Raw genomic sequence first — 21,167 nt, forward strand, 5'->3', positions numbered from 1 at the left:
GAAAGAAAAGGGAGAAGAAGACGGTATCGGTTCACTGAATTGATTGCTAGACTCATTACACAGTGAATAATATCAGGCTCCCAACAAGGCGAGGCTCAAAGGTGGGTTTTAGTTGGCGGATGAAAAGACAGAATAGTTATCATTATCGCAATGAGACACATGGAAAGGATTTTTTTTTTTAAAAAAAAGACTTGTAAGCACATGGGTGATTTTGAAATAATTCAGAACTTTGGTTTAGAGCAGTGTTTTTCTCAACCTTCCCAATGCCGCGACCCTACGTACAGTTCAGACCCCATACAGTTCCTCATGATGTGGTGACCCCCAAACATAAAATTATTTTCGTTGCTACTATGTAACACCAGGGGTCACAAAACCTGGGTGGGGCCAGCTCAATATCACTCCCACCCAGTCACATGACAACCCCCCCCCGACATTCCTACCAAGGTTTCATGGCTCAGTGTTTTCTGTGGGAATGGGGTCTCTCTTTCTTCTCTCCCCCACCCTCTCATTTCTGTTTTTCTCTATTTTTCCTCTCCCTTTCTCTTCTTCCTTCCTTTCTTTCCTTCCTTCCCTTTCCCTCTTTCTTTTTCTTTCTTTCTCATTGAATACGATAGCAAATCCAAAAGGTTATTAATTGTAGGAAATTGCTTCTCTGTAATCTTTTTATAGTGAACTCTAAGTTGATAGAAGCTGGCAAGATTGCACTAATAGCAATAGGATATATATTTCGATTTCTTTTGAGTTTTGACAATATAATACGTTATTCAAAATTATAAATAATCTTACTTTCAGATGCATATTTTTGCCATCTCTATTATTTTCTTTTTAAAAAATCAGACTTGCTTCCCATTTGTGCCTTCTGGCAAACTGCAGTTTTCTTGGCAAGAGATGTAGCTTGCCATTGCTTTCTTCATAGGTCTGAGAATGTTCCTTTCTTTCTTTCTTTCTTTCTTTCTTTCTTTCTTTCTTTCTTTCTTTCTTTCTTTCTTTCTTTCTCTTTCTTTCTTCTTTCTTTTCTCTTCCTTTCTTTCCCCGATTTGTTTCCCTATCTTTTCCCTCCCTCTCATTCTCTCCCTTCAGCTCTCTTTCATTTCATTCTCCCTCTCCCCCTTCTCCCTCTATTTTCCCTTTCTCCCATTCTCTCCCTCCAGCTCTCTTTCATTTCTTTCTCTCTCTATCTCTCTCTCTTTCTCCCCTTTTCTCTTTCATCTCTTTCTTGCGCGTGCAAGCAAAATACCCTCCTGGGCCAGGATCATGGCGGCGGGGACAGCGACTCCTCCTGCTACCGCCACTGAGAAGTGAGTAGTTGGCTGCGCTGCGCAGGAGACTCCTCAGCGCCAGACTCAGGTCGGTCCCCTTCGTGTTGACTCAGGAAAGAGTTGGAGCAGTCATCTCTGGATGCAGAGTTCCAGAGCCCTGCACCCAACCAGCTGCTGCTCCCCATTCTCCTCCTTCCTGAGCCAACACGAAGAGGACCATGGCTTGCGCTGACCTGAATCTGGCAATGAGGAGTCTCCTGAGCTGCGTACCCAGTTACTCACCTCACTGACGCAGTGGCGACAGCGGGAGGAGAGATGTTGTCCCCTCCGCTTTGATATTTTGCTTCTGCGCACGCGCACAAGAGATGAACGCAAGAAAAGGGCTGGAGCTCTTCTCGACCCTGAGTTGCCTGCGAAAGACACGGAATCGCAAAAGCAGGCGAGAGGCTCATGTCTTCTCGCGGCGGAGAGCAGATTGTGCGATTGGGTCAGCAGGGAGCCACAGGAGAGGGGCCAAAGCCTATTAAGACTGTTACCCATGCTAAGCATGGGTAACAGCCTTAATAGGGAATCTCAGCGTATGCTCATCCAATGTTCCTTTATTTTATTTTCCCCGCCTTGTTTTACGCCTCAGAAATGGTACCTCCTGGCTTCCGTAGCTCTGCCCATCAACCTCCATCACTCGGAGCGAGCTGCTTTCCCAGCGTCTCTCTTCTCCCCCTCCTTGTCTCCATTCCGGCTCCTACTTTCCCCCCACCCACACACCCACACCCCTCTCCTTCCGCCCCATGGGGAACCCGAGCCGCTCCTTCCCTTCGGGCTGGCTTCTCGCCAGCCTCACTGTGGGAGGCTCCCCGGCGACCCCTGTGAAAAGGTCATTCAACCCCAAAAGGGGTCCCGACCCATAGGTTGAGAACCGCTGGTTTAGAGGAATCTTGTCAACTTGAAGATCTGTGGACACCACAGATTGGTCCACAGGTCTTGAAGTTGCCGTGGTTAGACACCCCTGGTTTAGAACAATAGACGAGGGAGGAAGGAATAGCAATAGCAGTAGAAATAGCACTTAGACATATACCACTTCATAGTGCTTTACAACCCCCTCTAAGTGGCTTAGAGTCAGCATATTGCCCCTAGCAATATGGGTCCTCATTTTACCGACCTTGGAAAGACAGAAGGCTGAGTCAACCATGAGCTGGTCAGGATTGAACTCCTAACAGCGGGCAGAGTTTGCCGGCAATACTGCATTCTAACCACTACACTACCAGGGGAAGGAAGGAAGGAAGCAGTGGTGGGTTGCAGGCGGTACATCCCAGTATGGGTGTACAGGTGCCTTCCGGGAGCACCGGATACAGTTCCGGGATGGTGCTCCAAAGGGCCCTCACGCTTGCCCTCGTTCCTTACCTGTATTTGAAGGAAATGTGTCATCTGCGCACGCACAGCGTACGGCCCCTGCGCGACGCTCCGCCAAGCAGCTGGAGTGTCGTGGAGCGTTGCAGGAGGTAAGGATGCATGCACGCACTGCGCGCGTTCATGCGGTAGCTGCTGGACCCCATTGCACCGTACTGGTTACAATGGGATCCGGAACCCTCCACTGGAAGGGAGGGAGGGAGGGAGGAAGGGAAGGAAGGAAGGAAGCAAGCAAGCAAGCACTTCTATTTCTATGTCAAGCATGGCTGAAAATTTTGGGAGTTCAGTGTCATTTCGTGAGCAACAATTTGTTTACCAATACTGTACAGACATATTATGAACCAACTCTTGCAAAGGACAGATGCTGCCTGGCAGACAGATGTCCTTGAATTGAACAGGTCATGGGATTCAAAATTAAAACTGGCTCTAGAAATGGCAGGTTTCAAGAAGACTGACACTACCTCTGCTAGATTGAAATTGCTTTCTACCGCAAATGTTATGCGTAAATGATATTTGGGACCATTTCATCCCACGTGGGGAAAACAGAAAGCTAAATGGGAATGGATTCCAAGCCCCTAAACTATTACTTTCTATCGATGTTTGAATATATCTGCTCGATGGGATTTGAACGTTTCAGAAACCAGAAAACAAATACGCAGAACCTCAAGTACATTATCATCCCAAAAACTAATAATTTCGAAGCCAAGCTGATGAGTTGGAGACTCTAATTCAATTTTGAACATATGCAGCCAGCTCCATAAAGGCTCCTGGGAACTTTGACAGCGTGGAAGAGACAGGCTGCTCCACTTCTAACAAATGCCAAGATTTGCTTCCTGAAAAAGCCAAATGCTACGCAAGACTCAGAGATAAAAATTAAGATTTTTTTTTTTGCAGAGTTAAGAGTGGTCTGCCAAGGAAAATTCCAACCATAAAGAGAAAATTTAAAAAAAAATCTCATTTCTATATGTAAGACCTTCACTTGCCAAGGTAATACCGTATTTTTCGGGGTATAAGACGCACCGTTTCCCCTCAAAAAAGAGGGTGAAAATCTGGGTGCATCTTATACACTGAACACATCATTTTTGGCCTCCTGAAATCCTGCCCCCTTTGCAAAAATGGCTGTACATAGCCTTTAGGAGGCTTCCAGAGTTCTCCTGGGGGCTGGGGAGGGCAGAAATGAGCAAAAAATGGGCTGCTTTTTGTTCGTTTTTGCCCCCCCCCCCCAGCCCCAGGAGCGCTCTACAAGCCTCCTAAAGGCTATGCATGCCCTTTTTTTGACAAGAAACGGGCCAGTTTTTGCGAAAAACATGCCGTTTTCTACTCGGTTTTAGGGCCCCCAACCCCAGGAGCACTCTACAAACCTCCTAAAGGCTATGCATATCTTTTTTTTGACAAAAAAATGGGTCCATTTTTGGGAGGTCAGCAGAGTGCAAAAACTTTTTTTAAAAATTTGCTCTTCTAAATCTTGGTGCATCTTATACTCTGAAAAATACAGTAAGTACAATATAAATGAGTTAAAATTTTATATATCTTGTTGGGATATGTGCTCATTCAGGAATGGTACCCTGTTTCCCTGAAAATAAGACTGCCCAGATAATAAGCCCAATCGGGCTTTTGAGCGCATGTGCTAAAATAAGCCCTCCCCTGAAAATAAACCCTCCCCCAAAATATTGCAACATAACAGCAGCCATTAGGTGTCCACGGTTGCCGCCTCCCGCACCTTAAAAATAATAAGACCTCCCTGAAAAGAAGGCCAAGTGCTTATTTCAGGAGTCAAAAGAAAATAACACCCTGTCTTATTTTCGGGGAAACACGGTAGTTACTTACCTTCCCAACTGATTCGCAAATGTTAACCTCCGTGCATGCGGTAAGACTTCCGTGCATGCGCTTTTGGCTGAAAAAGGGCCTAAATGGGATGCCATAGAACCGGGGCGGGCGGGCAGAGCCACTCATGATTTCCGCTACCAGTTTGGGCAAACTGGTCTGAACTGGTAGAATACCAACCTCTGTGCACATTAGAAAACGTTTTCAGGGCTGAGAATTATCAGGAGGATCAAATCTCAATGATAACCGATCATTTTTAAAGTATCTCTGGATCTGCAATTCTTCTGTCAAGGTGAGATTGGAATTTAGACTTTCAGCATCTTCAGACATTTTGGCTCAAATATTTTAAAAAAATAGATAGGTTTGCTATCAAAAAAACTGTCCACGTTTATAAGAGGGGGGGAAAAAGCATAACATGAAGATATTTTCTAGTATGAATAGAACATAACATTGTAAGGCTGGAAGGGACCTCAAAGGTCTTCTAATCCAACCCCCTGCTCAAGGCAAGAGACCATATTACATCCAGACCTAATGATTTGCCTAGGCTCTTTTTGAAAACCTTCAGTGATGGAATACCCAAAATCCGAGAAGGCAAGCAATTCCATTGATTAATTGTTCTTGTGTCAGAAAATTCCTTCTCATTTCCAGATTCGATGTCTTTTTAACGAGCTTCCACTCATTATTTCTTGTCCTGCTCTCTGGAGCTCTCTGTGACAGCCTCTCAAGTACTAGAAGACAGTCATCATGCCCCCAAACCTTCTCTTCAATAGACTAGACATGCCCAGTTCCTGCAACCGTTCTTCATTTGTTTTAGCCTCCAGTCCCATAATCATCTTTGTTGCTCTTCTCTGCACACTTTCTAGAGCTGTAGTATCATTTTTTGCTTCATGGTGATCAGAACTGTATGTCCTGTGTGGCTTCTCTAGTGTGGTATAAAGCAACACTAACTACTCATGATATTTAAGACTGCATCAACAGAGGGTCAAAATCAAGGTAACTCTTCTAAAACTCCTTTCAATGGAGTCTAGCACGTCCTATCAAGCCAATAAGGGGATGTGGTGGCTCAGTGGCTAAGATGCTAAGCTTGTCAACCAGAAAGGTCGGCAGTTTGGCGGTTCGAATCCCTAGTGCCATGTAATGGAGTGATCTCCTGTTACTTATCCCAGCTTCTGCCAACCTCGCAGTTTGAAAACATGTAAAAAATGCAAGTAGAAAAATAGGAACCACCTTTGGTGGGGAAGTAACAGTGTTCCATGCGCCTTTGGCATTTAGTCATGCCGGCCACATGACCATGGAGATGTCTTCGGATAGCGCTGGCTCTTCGGCTTTGAAAACCAGCATTTGCTTCCATTTTTTGGCAAAGCCAGCCCATAGCCAACAATTGGTTCGCTTGACGACTGCTGCAAAAAGGTCATAAAACCAGCTGATCATGTGGGTGACCCACTTTATGACAGTCATGACTTATGACCATAATGGATAGGCTCCATAATGGTCCCAAGATCAGGACCACCTGTATTGTACTTTATTTAAAACAAAAACAAAAAACCAGAGAGGATCGTGTTGTTAGTTGCGAAGTCGTGTCTGACCCAACGCGACCCCATGGACAACGTTCCTCCAGGCCTTCCTGTCCTCTACCATCCTCTGGAGTCCATTTAAGCTCACGCCTACTGCTTCAGTGACTCCGTCCAGACACCTCATTCTCTGTCATCCCCTTCTTCTTCTTTTGGCCTCTATCTTTCCCAGCATGAGGCTCTTCTCCAGGGAGTCCTTCCTTCTCCTTAGGTGGCCAAAGTATTTGAGTTTCCTCTTCAGGATCTGGCCTTCTAAAGAGCAGTCAAGGTTGATCTCCTCTAGGACTGACCGGTTGGATCGCCTTGCAGTCCAAGGGACTCGCAGGAGTCTTCTCCAGCTCCATAGTTCAAAGGCCTCCATTCTTTGGCGCTCAGCCTTCCTTATGGTCCAACTTTCACAGCCGTACATTGCAACTGGGAAAACCATAGCCTTGACTATATGCACTTTTGTTGGCAGGGTGTTGTTGTTTTGTTGGCAGAGGATGGTGAGTAGCATCCAATTTAGGCAAAAGGTAACTGGAAGTTTTACCTAGCTTTTCCCCTTGTTTTTCTCTGGCATCTCTTGAAAACCCTGCTATTCAATCGATGCGCTAGGCGCTTAAACACTGCCGAAGCTGTAGGTATCTTTGCGATAGACACAAACGCACACAGAGCACAGCAGTTTGAAAGCGTTCGACTGCTACAAATAAAAACCAAGACCGTGATCCGAAAACCAGACTTTCCATGCAGAATGAATTCAGCTGAGCATTCTTCTCTAACTCAGGCTATAATCATCCTAATAAATACCTATAAACACTATGGTGCATTTATAGAAGGATTCCCCCCATTTGCTCAGAATTTCATGCTGCAACCTGCGGTTTTCGGGGACACGGTACTTAGCCAGAGTAGGAAATTGGCTATTCTGAACATTCTCTCTCTTTTTTTTTTCCAAAGAGATTCAACCTGTTGGAGATATTGGCCGACAGCCTCTCTCCCGTCAGTAAAGAAGAGTTCTAAAAACATCAGATGCATCATGCTGAACATTTCTTTTTAAGGAAAAAAAAAAAGCACAAACACAGTCAGGCATCAGAGAGGAGGGAGAATAGTACTGACAAAATTTCCTCATGTTCTTGTATAATAAGGGCATCAAAAAATTTAACCTATAAGAAATTTTAACAGTGGCTTAGTAGCTCCTGGCTTCTGTCAAGGTTTTGGAGCAGAGGTCAGCCACTTCGAAATATGACATAACTAAAACGCGGTACAGTAACGTAGATTCAAAGACTCCCAAATTGGCTTTTCTCTGTAATATGTGGCAGGTGGAAGGGGAAAGAATATTACGGCAAATTCCCAGTTGACTGCCTTGGTTATGAGAGTTCTGCATTTCCTCTTCAGATCAGAATAGAGCTGGAAGGCACCTTGGAGGTCTTCTAGTCCAGCTCCCTGCTCAAGCAGGAGATCCTTCACCATTTCAGACAAGTGACTGCCCAGTCTCTTCTTTCAGACAAATGGCTGTGCAATCTCTTCTTAAAAACCTCCAGCGAAGGAGAACCCAGAATATCTGAAGTTCCACTGACTAATTCTTCTATCTGTCAGGATATTTCTCCTCAGTTCCTGGTGGCTTCTCTCCTTGGTGATTGAGAATGATGACCTGCCCCAGCCCAACTGCCGCCCCCCTACGGAAGAGACTTAGTCCTCCATGTGGGCCCACAAAGAGGAAGGTGACACCTGCAGCAAGGTATGAAGGTGAGGTCTCATTCAGGACTCTTTCCAACTCTGCTATGACGGATGCAGAAGACGAACAGAGAACCAACCCAGGAGATATTTTTTGACAGTGAGAACGGTTAATCAATGGAATGGCTTGTCTCCAGAAGTTGTGGGTGCTCCAACATTGGAAGGTTTTAAGAAGAGATTGGATCGGGATGACAATACAGTGATGGCTAACCCTTTTTTCTTCATCGCGGGCCGAAAATAATGCAATGCGCAAGCCACACCCTCCCGTGTGCCCCGTGCAAGTGAGCATGACCCTCCCCACGTACACCCCGGGCTCCACACATGAATGTGACCCCCCCATGCTCCCACCCACCTCTGCCATACATGTGTGGCCTCCCACGAAAGCATGTGCGACCCCCTGCATGCACCCTGCCCCCGTGCATGCAAGCGCAACCCCTGTGCACACATGCATGACCTCCCTGCCCCCTGCGCATGTGTCACTCACATGCACCTTGCCTCCCCCCATGGAAGCATGTCAGAGACCCAAAAACCAGCTGGCTGGTGGGAGGCGTGCGTGCATGTGTAATGAAGCTGAATTGGAGCACCGGCTCGCGTGCCTGCAGAGATGGCTCAGCGTGTCACCTGTGGCACGAGTGCCGTAGGTTTGCCATCACAGATATAAAGTGTCCTGCCTTGAACAGGGGGTGACTAGAAGATCTCTGAGATCCCTTCCAGCCCTATGATTGTATGTTCTATGCCACAAAAGGATTTCTTATTGCGTTCTCCCATGACTCTCACTTCTCCTTCACTGATTATATCTCGCCCTAAAAACAAAGAGCACAAGCAAATTGGTCCCAGCCACCTTCCTCTCTATACAAATACAGTTATACTCATGTGCAAGGAAGCTGAAAGTCAAGTAGAAAGCATCATTTTCCAGGTCTTTTGTTGTCTATGGACTTGCTGAGATTTTGGCCAATGCATCAAGGAGAGAAGATGAAAAGATAATTAAGGCCAAAGGGAAGGGGAGGACTTTGATATGCACGACTGAAGGGCATATAGTTGGTGTGCCGAGGGGACGAAGAGATTTAGTCAAGGATGCTTGCTGGGACATGGCTGGAGGCACTCTTACTCCTAGATAAGGCCAGAAAATTAGCAGTCCACGGAGGCAATTTTATATATAGTTCTTCTTTCTCAAAAAGGTAAGGAGAGGAAGGTTATATATATACATAAGTTCGCCTCAACTCAACTGAGGATGGGAGGAAGGAAAGAAGGCGAAAGATAGAAAGAAAAGTAAGGAAAGAAAGAAAAAAGATAAAAAAGAAAGAATGAGAAAAAAGAAAGATAAAAAATTATAGTAAGGAAAGGAAGGAAAGCAAGGAAGGAAGCAAGGAAGGAAGCAAGGAAGGAAGGAGAAAGACAGAAAAGGAAGGAAGGAAGGAAGGAAAAAGATAGAAAGAAAAGTAAAGAAAGAAAGAGAAAGAAAGAAAGGAAGGAAGGAAGGAAGGAAGGAAGGAAGGAAGGAGAAAGACAGAAAAGGAAGGAAGAAAGGAAGAAAATTTTCATGACCTTTCTATATTTTTGTCTGAATTAATGTGTATAACTGAGGTGCAAATTTCATACAGGCATGCCACCTAGTGTAAAAATCATTAAGGCATGAAATTATTAACAGTAAGGAGCTTTTTCCCATAAGCTGTACTTGTTTTGATGCGTCAGTGGTCAAGTCAATAAATGTTCCCCAGGTTCTGGGTTCTCTTGATTACTAATGCAAAAGAAGCCCAAAATTAAATTATGCAAAATAATCCAAATGCAACCAATTGATCTGGATACAAAATGCCTAGTATTTAGTTAGGGAACTCATTCAGAGGTTGCCATGCTCCAGTGGCACAGAACTTTTTCCCCCTTTTTATTCAATCAATCCATAATCATAGTCCCAAAATTCAGACTTTCCAACACCTGAACTGAGAAACAAATAAGGCAATACTACTTAGCTGGAGAAGTTTAGAAGGCTGATAACAGGTATTTATATAGCAAATGCAAATGATATAGTCATAAATAACGGTAGCATTTCCATCTGAGTCTCCCCCTGCAGAAAATCTGGCAAATTTTGTTTTAGATCCCCTTTTAACTGATTTTTAACATTGCTTGCATCTTCAAATTTTATACTGTATACTGTTTTTTATGTTTTTACTATTCTATTTGTACATCACCCAGAATCCCTTTGGGGAGGAGATTGGTACAGGTAGCCTTCAATTTATGACCATAATTGAGCCCAAAATTTGTGTTGCTAAGTGAGACAGTTTTTAAAATGAGTTCTGCCTCATTTTACAACATTTCTTGCCACACTTAAGTGAACCATTGCAGTTGTTAAGTTAATAACACGGTTGTTAACTGATTTGAGCTCCCCCATCAACTTTGCTTGCCGGAAGGTTGCAAAAAGTAAGCACATAACCCCGTCATAAATATGAGTCAGTTGCCAAGTGTCAGTTTTGATCATATGACCATCAAGGTTGTAATTGTGTTATTACTTTTCATTTTCATTATTTCATATTATTTCCTCATATCTTTTACTACCACCCTTCAGTTCTAAACCTTCTTACTCTTTCAAATATCTATCTATCTATCTATCATCTATCTATCTATCTATCTATCTATCTATCTATCTATCTATCTATCTATCTATCTATCTATCATCTATCATCTATCTATCTATCATCTATCTATCTATCTATCTATCTATCTATCTATCTATCTATCTATCTATCTATCTATCTATCTATCTATCTACCTATCTACCTATCTATCTATCTATCATCATTATCTATCTATCTATCATCCATCTATCTATCTATCTATCTATCTATCTATCTATCTATCTATCTATCTATCTATCTATCTATCATCCATCTATCTATCTATCTATCTATCTATCTATCTATCTATCTATCTATCTATCTATCTATCTATAATATTTCCCTTCTTTTTTCTCTCTATTTTGACTCCCCCTCCCTCCCGTCACTATTATATTCAAAGATGTGATAATAACTTTTCTTTTCTGTTTCCCATCTTTCATCTGTTTTATTATTCATATTTCCATTATTTAGTTCTTCACATCTGTTTATATTAAAGTTCTATCCTTTCTTTCTTTCTTTCATTATTCTATATCTCAATATACACTTCTGGTGCCAATCACAATCATTTAAAGCATTTAAAGTATATCTATTCATATTTTTTCTGATACCATCTTTCAAACTCTAATAAATACAATGTCTAGTTGTATTGAAATGTATGATACTCAGGTATCACACCATTCACGTATCAATATGTATATAACAATATCAAATATAAACATCAAATTAAAAACAATTAAAAAAAGGTTGTAACTGTGAAAAATGGTTGGTAGTTACTTTTTTCAATATTGTTGTTAACTTTGAACCAGTGGTGGGTTTCAGGAGGTACGCCCCGGTACGGGGGTACCGGAGCCTGCCCGGAGCACCAGGTACCGTTCCGGTACAGTGCTCCGGAGGGCCCACCCACCTGCGCTCCTTACCTGTCCTTTAAAGCCTTCAGCGCTTCCGCGCACAGCATGTACTCCACCGAGCAGCTGGAGCGTCACGGAGGCTTGTGGAGGCGTCGCTGGAGGGTAAGATGCATGCGCGCGCCGCACAAGTTCATGTGGTGGACGCTGGGCCCTGTTGCAACCGTACCGGTTGCAATGGGGCCCGGCGTCCTCCACATGAACGTGCCCTACCGGTTGCAAAGGGATCCGGAACCCACCACTGCTTTGAACGGTCACTAAACGGTCACTAAACAAACTGTTGAAAATCAAGGACTGCCTGTAGTTTTAAAATGTGAAATAAACATGTAAATAAATTTAAAGTTCACACAAAAGGTACTATCAAGATTGCAGGCTTACCAACTCCGAGTGCACTTTGAGATGGGCTTGGAGTTTGTACTTATCCGGGGTAGAATAATCGCAGTCTTCGGTGGGACATTTCAGCAGAATGTTGCTATGCTTCTGGATGACATGGCGCTTAAGACAGTTTTTCGTGATGGAGGAGTAGTTGCACTGAGAACAGTAATGAAGATGCTCTCGGGTGTGCGTGCGGACGTGCATGTCGTAATGCACCTGGTACCAAAACAACTTGCCTGAAAACAATGCAGGGAAACATTAATAAGTAGATGGCCATATTCCCACAATTCGGTTCAACCGTAAGGCTGATACGTTGCAGGAGCACCAAAAAACATTATCAGGCCCCCAGTCCATTAATGCACACAGAGTAAATTAAAGGTAAAGGTTCCCCTCGCACATATGTGCTAGGCGTTCCCGACTCTAGGGGGCAATGCTCATCTCCGTTTCAAAGCGAAGAGCCAGCGCTGTCCAAAGACGTCTCCGTGGTCATGTGGCCGGCATGCCAATGCCGAAGGCACACGGAATGCTGTTCCCTTCCCACCAATGGCACAGGACCTAGTTATCTGCGGGATCGTATCCTGCCCCATACATTCCTTCAGCCGATTCGCTCTCACAGAGAGGGACTCCTCTGGGTGCCGTCCACTAGGCAATGCCAGCGGGCGACGCCCAGGATTAGAGCCTTCTCTGTGATGGGCCCGACCCTCTGGAATGACCTCCCCCCGGATATCAGGACTACCACTGACCTCCGCTCCTTCCGTAAGAAGCTAAAAACCCACCTGTTCAATTTAGCCGGCCTGGCCTAATTCCCAATTTTAGTCCCTCAAGCCTGCATTTTTAAGTTTTTTAGGGGTATGCTTTTTAGTTGCTTTTAATTCTTACTTTTCTGTACAGCTGTATCAGGTTTAATTCGTTTTTAAGGGGATAGGATATTTATCTTTTGTATTTGTTTTAATGAGACGCCTGTACACCGCCCCGAGTCCCTTCGGGGAGAGGGGGCGGTCTATAAATCCTGGAAAATAAATAAATAATAAAAGGTGGTTCCTATTTTTCTACTTGCGTTTTTACATACTTTCAAACTACTAGCTGGGCAGAAGCTGGGACAAGTAACGGGAGTCCACTCCGTTACGCCCTACTAAGGATTCGAACCGCCAAACCCCCAACCTTTCTGATCGACAAGCTCAGCGTCTTAGCCACTGAGCCACCGTGTCCCTCCAGAGTAAATTAGCCATGAAGAAATCTAAATTGGTTTCAACGAATGCAGTCTAATCCTGTCATGAAAATACCCAAATCCTATAGAATTGAAACCGTTTCGGCAAATCTAGTCCCCCACCTTCCCCTCCCCCCCAAATAATTTGGAGTAAAAAGAAGCAGCTTGAAAAAATAAGTCATGCTACGGTCTAATAGCACAGAACATACCTCCCAAATACTGACTGATTATAGTGACCAAGCACTGCAATTTTGGACAATGAGAAAGGGGACTGTGAGGATATGAAGACTTGCCAGGCTTCCCTTAATAACGGAGTTGGAAATCCAAGCCCTTGCTCAAGCAGGAAGCCCTGCACCATTTCAGACAAATGGTTCTCCAGTCTTTTCTTAAAAACCTCCAGTGTTGCAGCCCTCACAATCTCTGGAGGTAAGTCATTCCGCTGATTAATTGTTCTGTCAGAAAATTTCTCCTTAGTTCTAGGTTGCTTCTCTCCTTGATTACTTCCCACCCACTGCTTCTTGTCCTGCCTTCAGGTGCTTTGGATAATAGGTTGACCCCCTCTTCTTTGCGGCAGCTCCTCAAATATTGGAAGATGGCTAAAACAACGTCACCTCTAGTCCTTCTTGTGGGATAACTGGGTTTTTCAGAAAAAAAGGGATAGGGGCCTTGGGATCCCCCCAAATAGGGATATGGTCTACCAGAAGTATTGGTAAGCAGATTTGGTTAGGATAACAGCTGCACTAAGTTAACATATTGTGAGAACACAACCGCTAAGGGTGACCTATTGGAAGCAAAGCAAAAAAACAAGAACAAAACCCAACAATCCTTTTAAATATACTTTTTCTCCAGTAAATGAATTTAAAAGACTTGATGAAATGGATTTCATTATTTCCAGAAAGACAAGGACCTCATCTGGACGTAGCTAACTGGCATTCTTGTGCCAATTGTGTCCCTAGTGAGAAACATTTCTAAAAGGTATTCTGCTAATTGAACTGTTCTTAATGCACAGGAGTTGTTATTAAATGCAATTTTCAGAAAGCACTTGCATCAGGGAGCCTTATTAGTGCATCAGGAGATGAGGGGAGGATGCTACCTAGGGGAGCATACCTTAGGAGAAAGCATTTTTTGCTATAACAGCTGCAGGAAGCAAGCAGTTCAGTTGGCTCAGATTTAAATTAAGAGGGGAATTGATAAAAGTTTTATTGCAGGACGCGCGTTGGGAAGTTAAAAAATGGGGACAAAATGTGGTTTCAACAGAAGGGAATATTTATAGCTCATGGTTGAACTGTGGGGTCCTTGGTGTTCTTTTAGCTTGGTTCTTTTTCTTGCAGACATCAAGTAATTAACTCAAAAAGCATCAAGGATCCCACAGAACATGGTTTACTACCGTGTTTCCCCAAAAATAAGACAGGGTCTTATTTTCTTTTGACACCCCGCCTCCAAATAAGCGCTTGGTCTTATTTTTGGGCAACTCTTGTTATTTTTGAGGTGCAGGAGGCCCCTTAACCTTGGCCCGTGGTCCACCGGTCAGTTGATCCAGAGAGGGCCGGAAGTACTGTCTCTGTTTCTGGCTGGGCCTTCCGCTATTTTTGTGGCCGCCACTAAGAGAAGGGGCGCGGGAGCTAGGGTTTGCAGGAGTGGCTTCTGCGAGGCCGTTCCGCATGGATGGTAGGTGCACGTGGGGCGCGTGGGACACGTTCCCCCCCTCCCCCAGGAAATGGCGGGGATTGGCTGCGCATGCGGTTAAATATTTTAGGGGAGGTTTTATTTTCAGGGAAACTAGGTATTGAAGAAACTGAGATGATGGGAAATGTGAAACTGCAGGTCTTCAGTAGCAAGCTGGAAGTTAAAAACAGGCAACCAATGCTAGTAACAAGGCCAGCAAGATTTGGGGGCTAATAAGATGAACATAGGTTTAATATTAAGGCTGAACCTCTGTAGCTTCCATTTCTTAGATAGCTTATTTACCATAAGGAGAAGCACAAATTCCCAAGGGTAAAATGTTGCCTTCTTCAATCAAAACAAAGAACCGCTTGGGTTCTCTAGCTGACAGTTAATGCCAGTCAAAGATAAGCTGTCATTGCCAGGGCACTGGAATAGGATAATGTTCAAGAGTTTAGGAAGCAAGAGCCCAACTTTTAATTCTTTGTTTGGTTGAATGGTGGTCTTTGCAGCCTCTTGAAACTTTTCTCTATCTTCTTCTTTATTTATATACTAGCTGATAACCTGGCGTTGCCCAGGTATTTATTTATAGGGGGAAAATATCTGGACCAAACATACTATCTTAATGTTGGATTTTCCCCCTTACCAGAGGGAGCCCCCTTGTGGAGTACTGTGAAACCTTTACCACTGCGCAGTACAGTAGAAGCCATTTTAAGGAACAACAGGCTGTATCGTAACAGAACACACACCCGAGGGCGGTGTTAGAGGTGCTTTACCCCCCACAGTATTTTTTCCCAGAGAGTAAATCATCTATGTACCAAGTTTGGTTGAAATTGCTCAAGGCGTTCCAGAGTTATGCTGGAACACACACACACACACACACACACACACGATATTAAGATATGTATATATCTTATCGTGGAAAAATGAAAGATTCTGGGGGTGCCCATAGAAGGTAAGAGTGGATTTAAGCCATGGATTTGCCAGGTACAGAAGTGGTATTAGAAGCCCAAACATTTCTGCTGGGCTGTGTGGTGGATTTGGTAGGGCAGAATGGAATAATATTAAAAATGAAAAAGGTCTTCTGTAGTCACAACATAAGCCTAAGATTGAAAATCAGGCTTGTCAGATGCTGCATCTTTTCTACCCTGCTCTACAGAGTGGAGGGTTGGTCTCTGACAGAAAGTCACTTGAAGAGACTAGAAGCCTTTGAAATGTGGATCTACAGGCGGCTGTTACATATAAGTTGGGTCAACCAAACCTCCAAGGAAAGATTGAAGGCAAAAGATGTCCAGGCAGAAGAAGAACAACATGGCTTCAAAATCTAAGGGACTCAATAGCATTTTCTCATGTGGCTGTTGACAAAAATAGGATCACCAACGTGATCGCCAACATCCAATGACGGATATGGCACAAGAAGAAGAATGGAGTAGTAGTCCCTTATCTTTTCTCAATGAGGCATTATCTGCTGGCTCTACCATTCTCTTCCATTCTGTCCCACCAAATCCGCCATTGAGCTCAACAGCTTACTCCTTCCCAGTACGTTTAACTTTCTTCTCACCCACTTCGTATTCTTTTATGCCAGGGGTCTCCAAACTCCCAAAGCATGAAAAAACGAAGATGTGGCAAAGAGATTAATGGGGTTGATAAACGTATGCTCCAAAATATCTTATTGTATGGCTTAAAATGGGTCTCCAAACTTGGCATCCTTAAGACTTGTGGACTTCAACTCCCAGAATTCCTCAGGCAGCACTGAGCCCAACAGAAGTGTTTGAGCTGCTAGTACTGCTTCTATTCCTCTATTCCAGGGGTCAGCAACCTTAAACACTCAAAGAGCCACAAAGGTCCTAACCGGAAGCCCCCCATTCAATTCTGGAACCGACCGGAAGTCCAGTTCCCCCACCATAGTCTCCTCCTAGCGTGGTGTCCTTTTCCCTCTACCTGTCTGTCCTAACTGAAAGCCCTATCAATTGTGGAGCTGAACAGAAAACCTGTCCCTTGCCATAGACTCTATGGCATAGAGTCTTCTCCTGGCACACCGTGCTCGCCCCCCAACCGGAAGTTCCTTTCAAAATTGTGGTGCCAACCGGCAACAGGGAGCCACAGTAGAGGGATGAAAGAGCCACATGCAGCTCCAGAGCTGCAGGTGGCTGACCTCTGCTCTATCCCAAGCTCAGAGAGTATGAAGGATCCATTAGTTCAACCATGCTTTTCCCTAATTCTTTTCGTCTAACCGGGTCGGCTGCTTCTTTACCTATCTGATGTATCCTGCTCCTGCTTTTTGACCCTTGTTCCAGACTCCACATCCTCACCGTTTACTTAAGACAGGACTAGGAACAGCCTCCAGGTTTTAAATCCCAAATCCCTCTCTAGGCTCCTCTCACAGGGTAGATGATCTCATTAAAGAAGGAGTCGAATCCTGAACTCTTGCTTCAAGAGAGTTACAAAATAATTAATTTCAGAAGGGTGGCAACCCTCCTTCCTTGGGTGGCCTTAAGAAATTGACCCTCAATTCTATTGTTCTGGTGATTACTATGGAAACAAACCTCTGCTATTCATGGGTCCTACATGAAAACAAGCCATCAACATATTGCTCACCACAGTATTCGCATTCCAAGTCTCCGTAGACCTTCCGTATCTTCTCACACAAAGCTGTATTCATCTGTTGTTTTTGCAGGTTGTCCAAAATCTGCATAAAGGCTGCAGCTCCAGTTTGATCCTCTGGAGGTTGAGGACAAGGCTCTGAATTCTGGTGAGACTCTACACCAGGTTCTAGAGGGGGAAGGGAAGTGGGGGACTCCGTCTTTTCAAGACTTGAGTCGTTGACTACCTGATGACTAAGACAAACGGTTTGACTCTCTTCTTGGGTATCAGGAATGCTCTCTGAACCTTGGCATTTCTGGTTCAAACTGGAATTTTCATCTACCAAAAGCTGTTCAACTTTACAGCGGACGTTCGCCGAAGAGTCCAGGGGCAGCTGGTCTTTGGCCAAATGGGCCTTTTCTCCCTCTGAATCTGGAGAAGCGTTTTTCTGCAAAAAGCTAGCTGAAGCACTGACCAAGCTAGCATGTGGAGACAGCAACTCAGTTAGTGGCTCACAAATTGGGTCTGGTGCGTTGGCTGCTGGTGGGCTTTCGAAATCCAAAAGAAGAGCAGGAGAGGTTCCCAAACTCTCCACGGTGTTATTGTTTTCATGGCTTCCCTCGGTGGCATTTCCTTCTCCCACGCAAACAGACTTTACTACGCAGAGCGCCTTGGAGTTTAAAAGTGACAGTTCAGCTGCGGTCTGGGACAATTCCTCTCCCAGGGCTTCCTGCTGGATGTCTCCTCCGGGTTCCAGCAGGCAAAAGCTCTGGTTGATGGAATTATTAAAAACCGAAGTCTCCGGCAATTCTCCGTGGGCATCTTTGATGTGCGATCGGAGCCTGACGGAGCTGACGAATTTCTTCGAGCACTCGCTGCAAATGTACACGAAAGGGTGCTTGCGGACGTGGAGATCCAGAGCTTGGTACTTGGTGGCTCCGTGGCCACAGAGCTCGCAAGCAAAGGGCCTCTGATCCCCGTGGACCAGCATGTGCCTGTCACGATCCAATTCGTTTTTGAACTTGCGTTCGCAGATTTGACAGTCGTACAGAAGCTGCCTCTTGCCTTCCCGCGTCATTAAGCGGAGCTGGTCGAAGACGTTCTTCACCTTTTTGTCCTGCAGGTCGTGGGCCTCCTTGATATGCTTGATCAGGTTCTTGACGTCCGAGTATTTTTTCTTGCAGAAGCGGCAATGCTGCTTGATCTTCTTGTGCACCCTTTCCACGTGGACTTTGAGGTGGCCTTTGCTCAGGCAGGTGAAGGGGCAGTAATCGCAGGAGAACTTCTCCCCTGTGTGCTTCCGCAGGTGGACGTTCAGGTTGGCTTTGATGGCGCTGGCGTAGTTGCAGAAGGAGCACTTGTAGGGCTTCTCGTTGGTGTGGATCCTCAGGTGGGCCTGAAGGGAGTGCTTGAATTTGAACACCTTGTTGCAATACTCGCAGGTGAAAATTTTTAACTGAGTGGCTCCCAACCTAAGGAGCAAAAGAATCAAGTCATAAAATCTACGAAAGCAGACATGAGAATAAGAGCCATTCAGATAGACCAGGTTGGTCGTGAGTACCGCTTCAAAAGAGCTCCTCACAGTGGTGGGTTGTAGGCAGTACGCCCCGGTACGGGCATACCAGTGCCTGCCGGGAGCACCGGATACCATTCGGGTACAGTGCTCCGGAGGGCCCGCCCACCCGTCCTCACCTGTATTTGAGCTCTTTTGCACTTCCACACATGTGCACAGCGCCTGCGGAAGTTCCACGAGCAGCTGGAGCATTGCAGAGCGTCGCAGGGAGTAAGGACGCTGCATGAGTTCATATGGTGGATGCTGGGCCCCGTTGCACCATACCGGTTGCAACGGGATCTGGAACCCACCACTGGCTCCTCACCAACAATTGACATCAAGGTAGCAATAGCCAGAAAATTTTAGGCTTATATACTGCCCCGTGGCGTTTTATAGCACACTATTTTATATACATCACTAGCTGGATACCCGTGCTTTGCTACGAAACTATGTGATTGGGTTTGATAAATTGACACTTCAAGCTTGAAAATTAATGTAGAATGTATCACTCCTTAGCATCAGAGTGTGTTAATATAAGGCAACTGGCAATTGGAACAGAGTTCCTTTCAGGTGGGGAGGTGGAGTAGAACCAGCACGCAGGGTGGATGAGTCATGTGCTGGCCAAGCCCATATAAGGCAACTGGCAGTTGGAACAGAGTTCCTTTCAGGTGGGGAGGGGGAGTAGAACATCTAAGTCCTTAGCATCGATGGATGTTAATATAATACTGTATAAGAAATAATGATGATCTAATGGTCATTTCCAAAAATCCTTTCTTAGCGAGCATTTAGAACACAGGTCTCCCAAGCATCTTTTCAAAAATGCCATGGTTGCTCCTTCTCAGTAATTTAAGTTAGAGAATGTTTCTGCCCAGAAGGCTACCCTGTACTTAAGGTTTGTAAATAGAGATTACCTGCTTGATTTCATTGGTTGCTCATAAGGAGTTTGCTGAATGGCATATTCCTGATAACCTCTTCGCTGAGATGAGTCCGATACGGAGTTTTCTGAGTTGACGGGCTGCTCATCTTGGGGAGAAGCTGCTTCCACAGGAACTATCTTTGTGGCACCTGCAGCAAAAAACAGAAATGCAATTCACCTAAAAGCCTCTAAAATACTATACGGGATAAGCAGAATACAGGTAGTTCTCCATTTACAACTATTTGTTTAGTGACCATTTGAAATTACAGCAGCGTTGAAAAAGGCAACTTATGAATAGTTCTTGCAGTTGTGACTGTTGCAGCATCCCCATGGTCTATCTCAGCGAAGATCTCACCTGAAAAATCAACATGACCCAGGTGGCCAGAAAGGCCCAAGAGAGACTCCACTTCCTCAGGGTCTTGCAAAAAAATAAAGTGGAACAACAACTGATAACCTGCTTTTACTGGCCCGCAATAGACAGCGTCCTCACTCACTGTGTTACGGTGTGGTATGCTGGCTTGACAGCCACGGATAGAAAGACACTACAGAGGGTGGGGAGCACAGCACAAAACATCGTGGGCTGTCCCTTGATACCACCAGACGACAGGCTCACTGCCTTAGAAGAGTGAGGAAAATCCTCAGGGACAACTCACACCCTGGTCAGCTCTTCTTTATTCTCCTGCCATCTGGAAGGAGATGTAGAAGCATAGAGAGACGCACAAACAGGCTGAAGAAGAGTTTTTATCCATGGGCTGTCAGGCTGCTGAATGAAAACTAACTCTACAACAACATAGGGCGCAACTTGCTATAAGTTCACATAGTGCAATAGGACTGGGTGTTTGTTAGTCGGATTCACTGGGCTAGGAATTTGTTTGTGTTTCACTATGAGTTGTATTGTGTTGTGGGGGGGGGGGTGCACGAAGGGAGGCTCAGCCAATCTCATTGTACACATGTTGCACTCTGACAATAAAGGTTTGAATTGAATCGACGGTCACATGATCTGAATTTTGATCATAAGGCATTTTCACAAGGCATTTTATTTGTCTGGGCTCAAGCCTCGTTTATCTGATTGTTGTCTTGGTAATGGAGCTTCCTTCTGCCCTTCAAGGCCATCCTTTATACCATTACTCTGGCCTCCCTCGCTACTCTATTCATCATAAACAATTTTTGAAAGTTACTCTTGTAACATTCTAGGCTGCCAAGCTACACACACCAGCTTCCGATAATAAACTCAAGATATTTATTGCAGTAGTATATCTTACAACGAAGCATACTAAAACTCAAAGCTTACTTTGGAAAAAGAGCCTGACGACACAAATCTCAAGATGGTCAAAATGCAAGCACAGTCCATTTCCAGTCCAAGATTCCCAGCAATCAAGCGGTCAGAGCCATAAGGAGGACATTTGAACACTTTTTTTGGTCATCTGAAGCCAGTTACAAAAGCCATCTCTTTTGTAAGTAGACATCAGCTTGAGCAATATGTTGAATGACCGTTTTTTTTTCCTTTCAAGAAGACACGATGAGCCTCTTCAGCAACACTTTATTTAATTCCTTTCAGGTAAGAAAAACCAGTCCCATATGTGAAGA

At 44.7% G+C, this 21,167-nt stretch overlaps 1 protein-coding gene across 1 annotated transcript in view; it reads right to left on the bottom strand.

Moving 5' to 3' along the window:
• ZFAT (zinc finger and AT-hook domain containing) overlaps positions 1-21,167 on the bottom strand; it is a 161,384-nt gene that overhangs the window by 75,533 nt on the left and 64,684 nt on the right. Inside the window, exons 5-7 of the mRNA XM_081951039.1 lie at positions 19,576-19,729; positions 17,128-18,584; positions 11,664-11,896 (exon numbers count right to left, since the gene is read on the bottom strand). Of these exons, the coding sequence (XP_081807165.1) occupies positions 11,664-11,896; positions 17,128-18,584; positions 19,576-19,729 (1,844 nt within the window). The remainder of the gene's footprint in view (positions 1-11,663; positions 11,897-17,127; positions 18,585-19,575; positions 19,730-21,167) is intronic.

The sequence above is a fragment of the Natrix helvetica genome (assembly GCF_964273705.1).
Source record: "Natrix helvetica genome assembly, chromosome: 4".
NCBI classification, from domain to species: Eukaryota; Metazoa; Chordata; class Lepidosauria; order Squamata; family Natricidae; genus Natrix; species Natrix helvetica.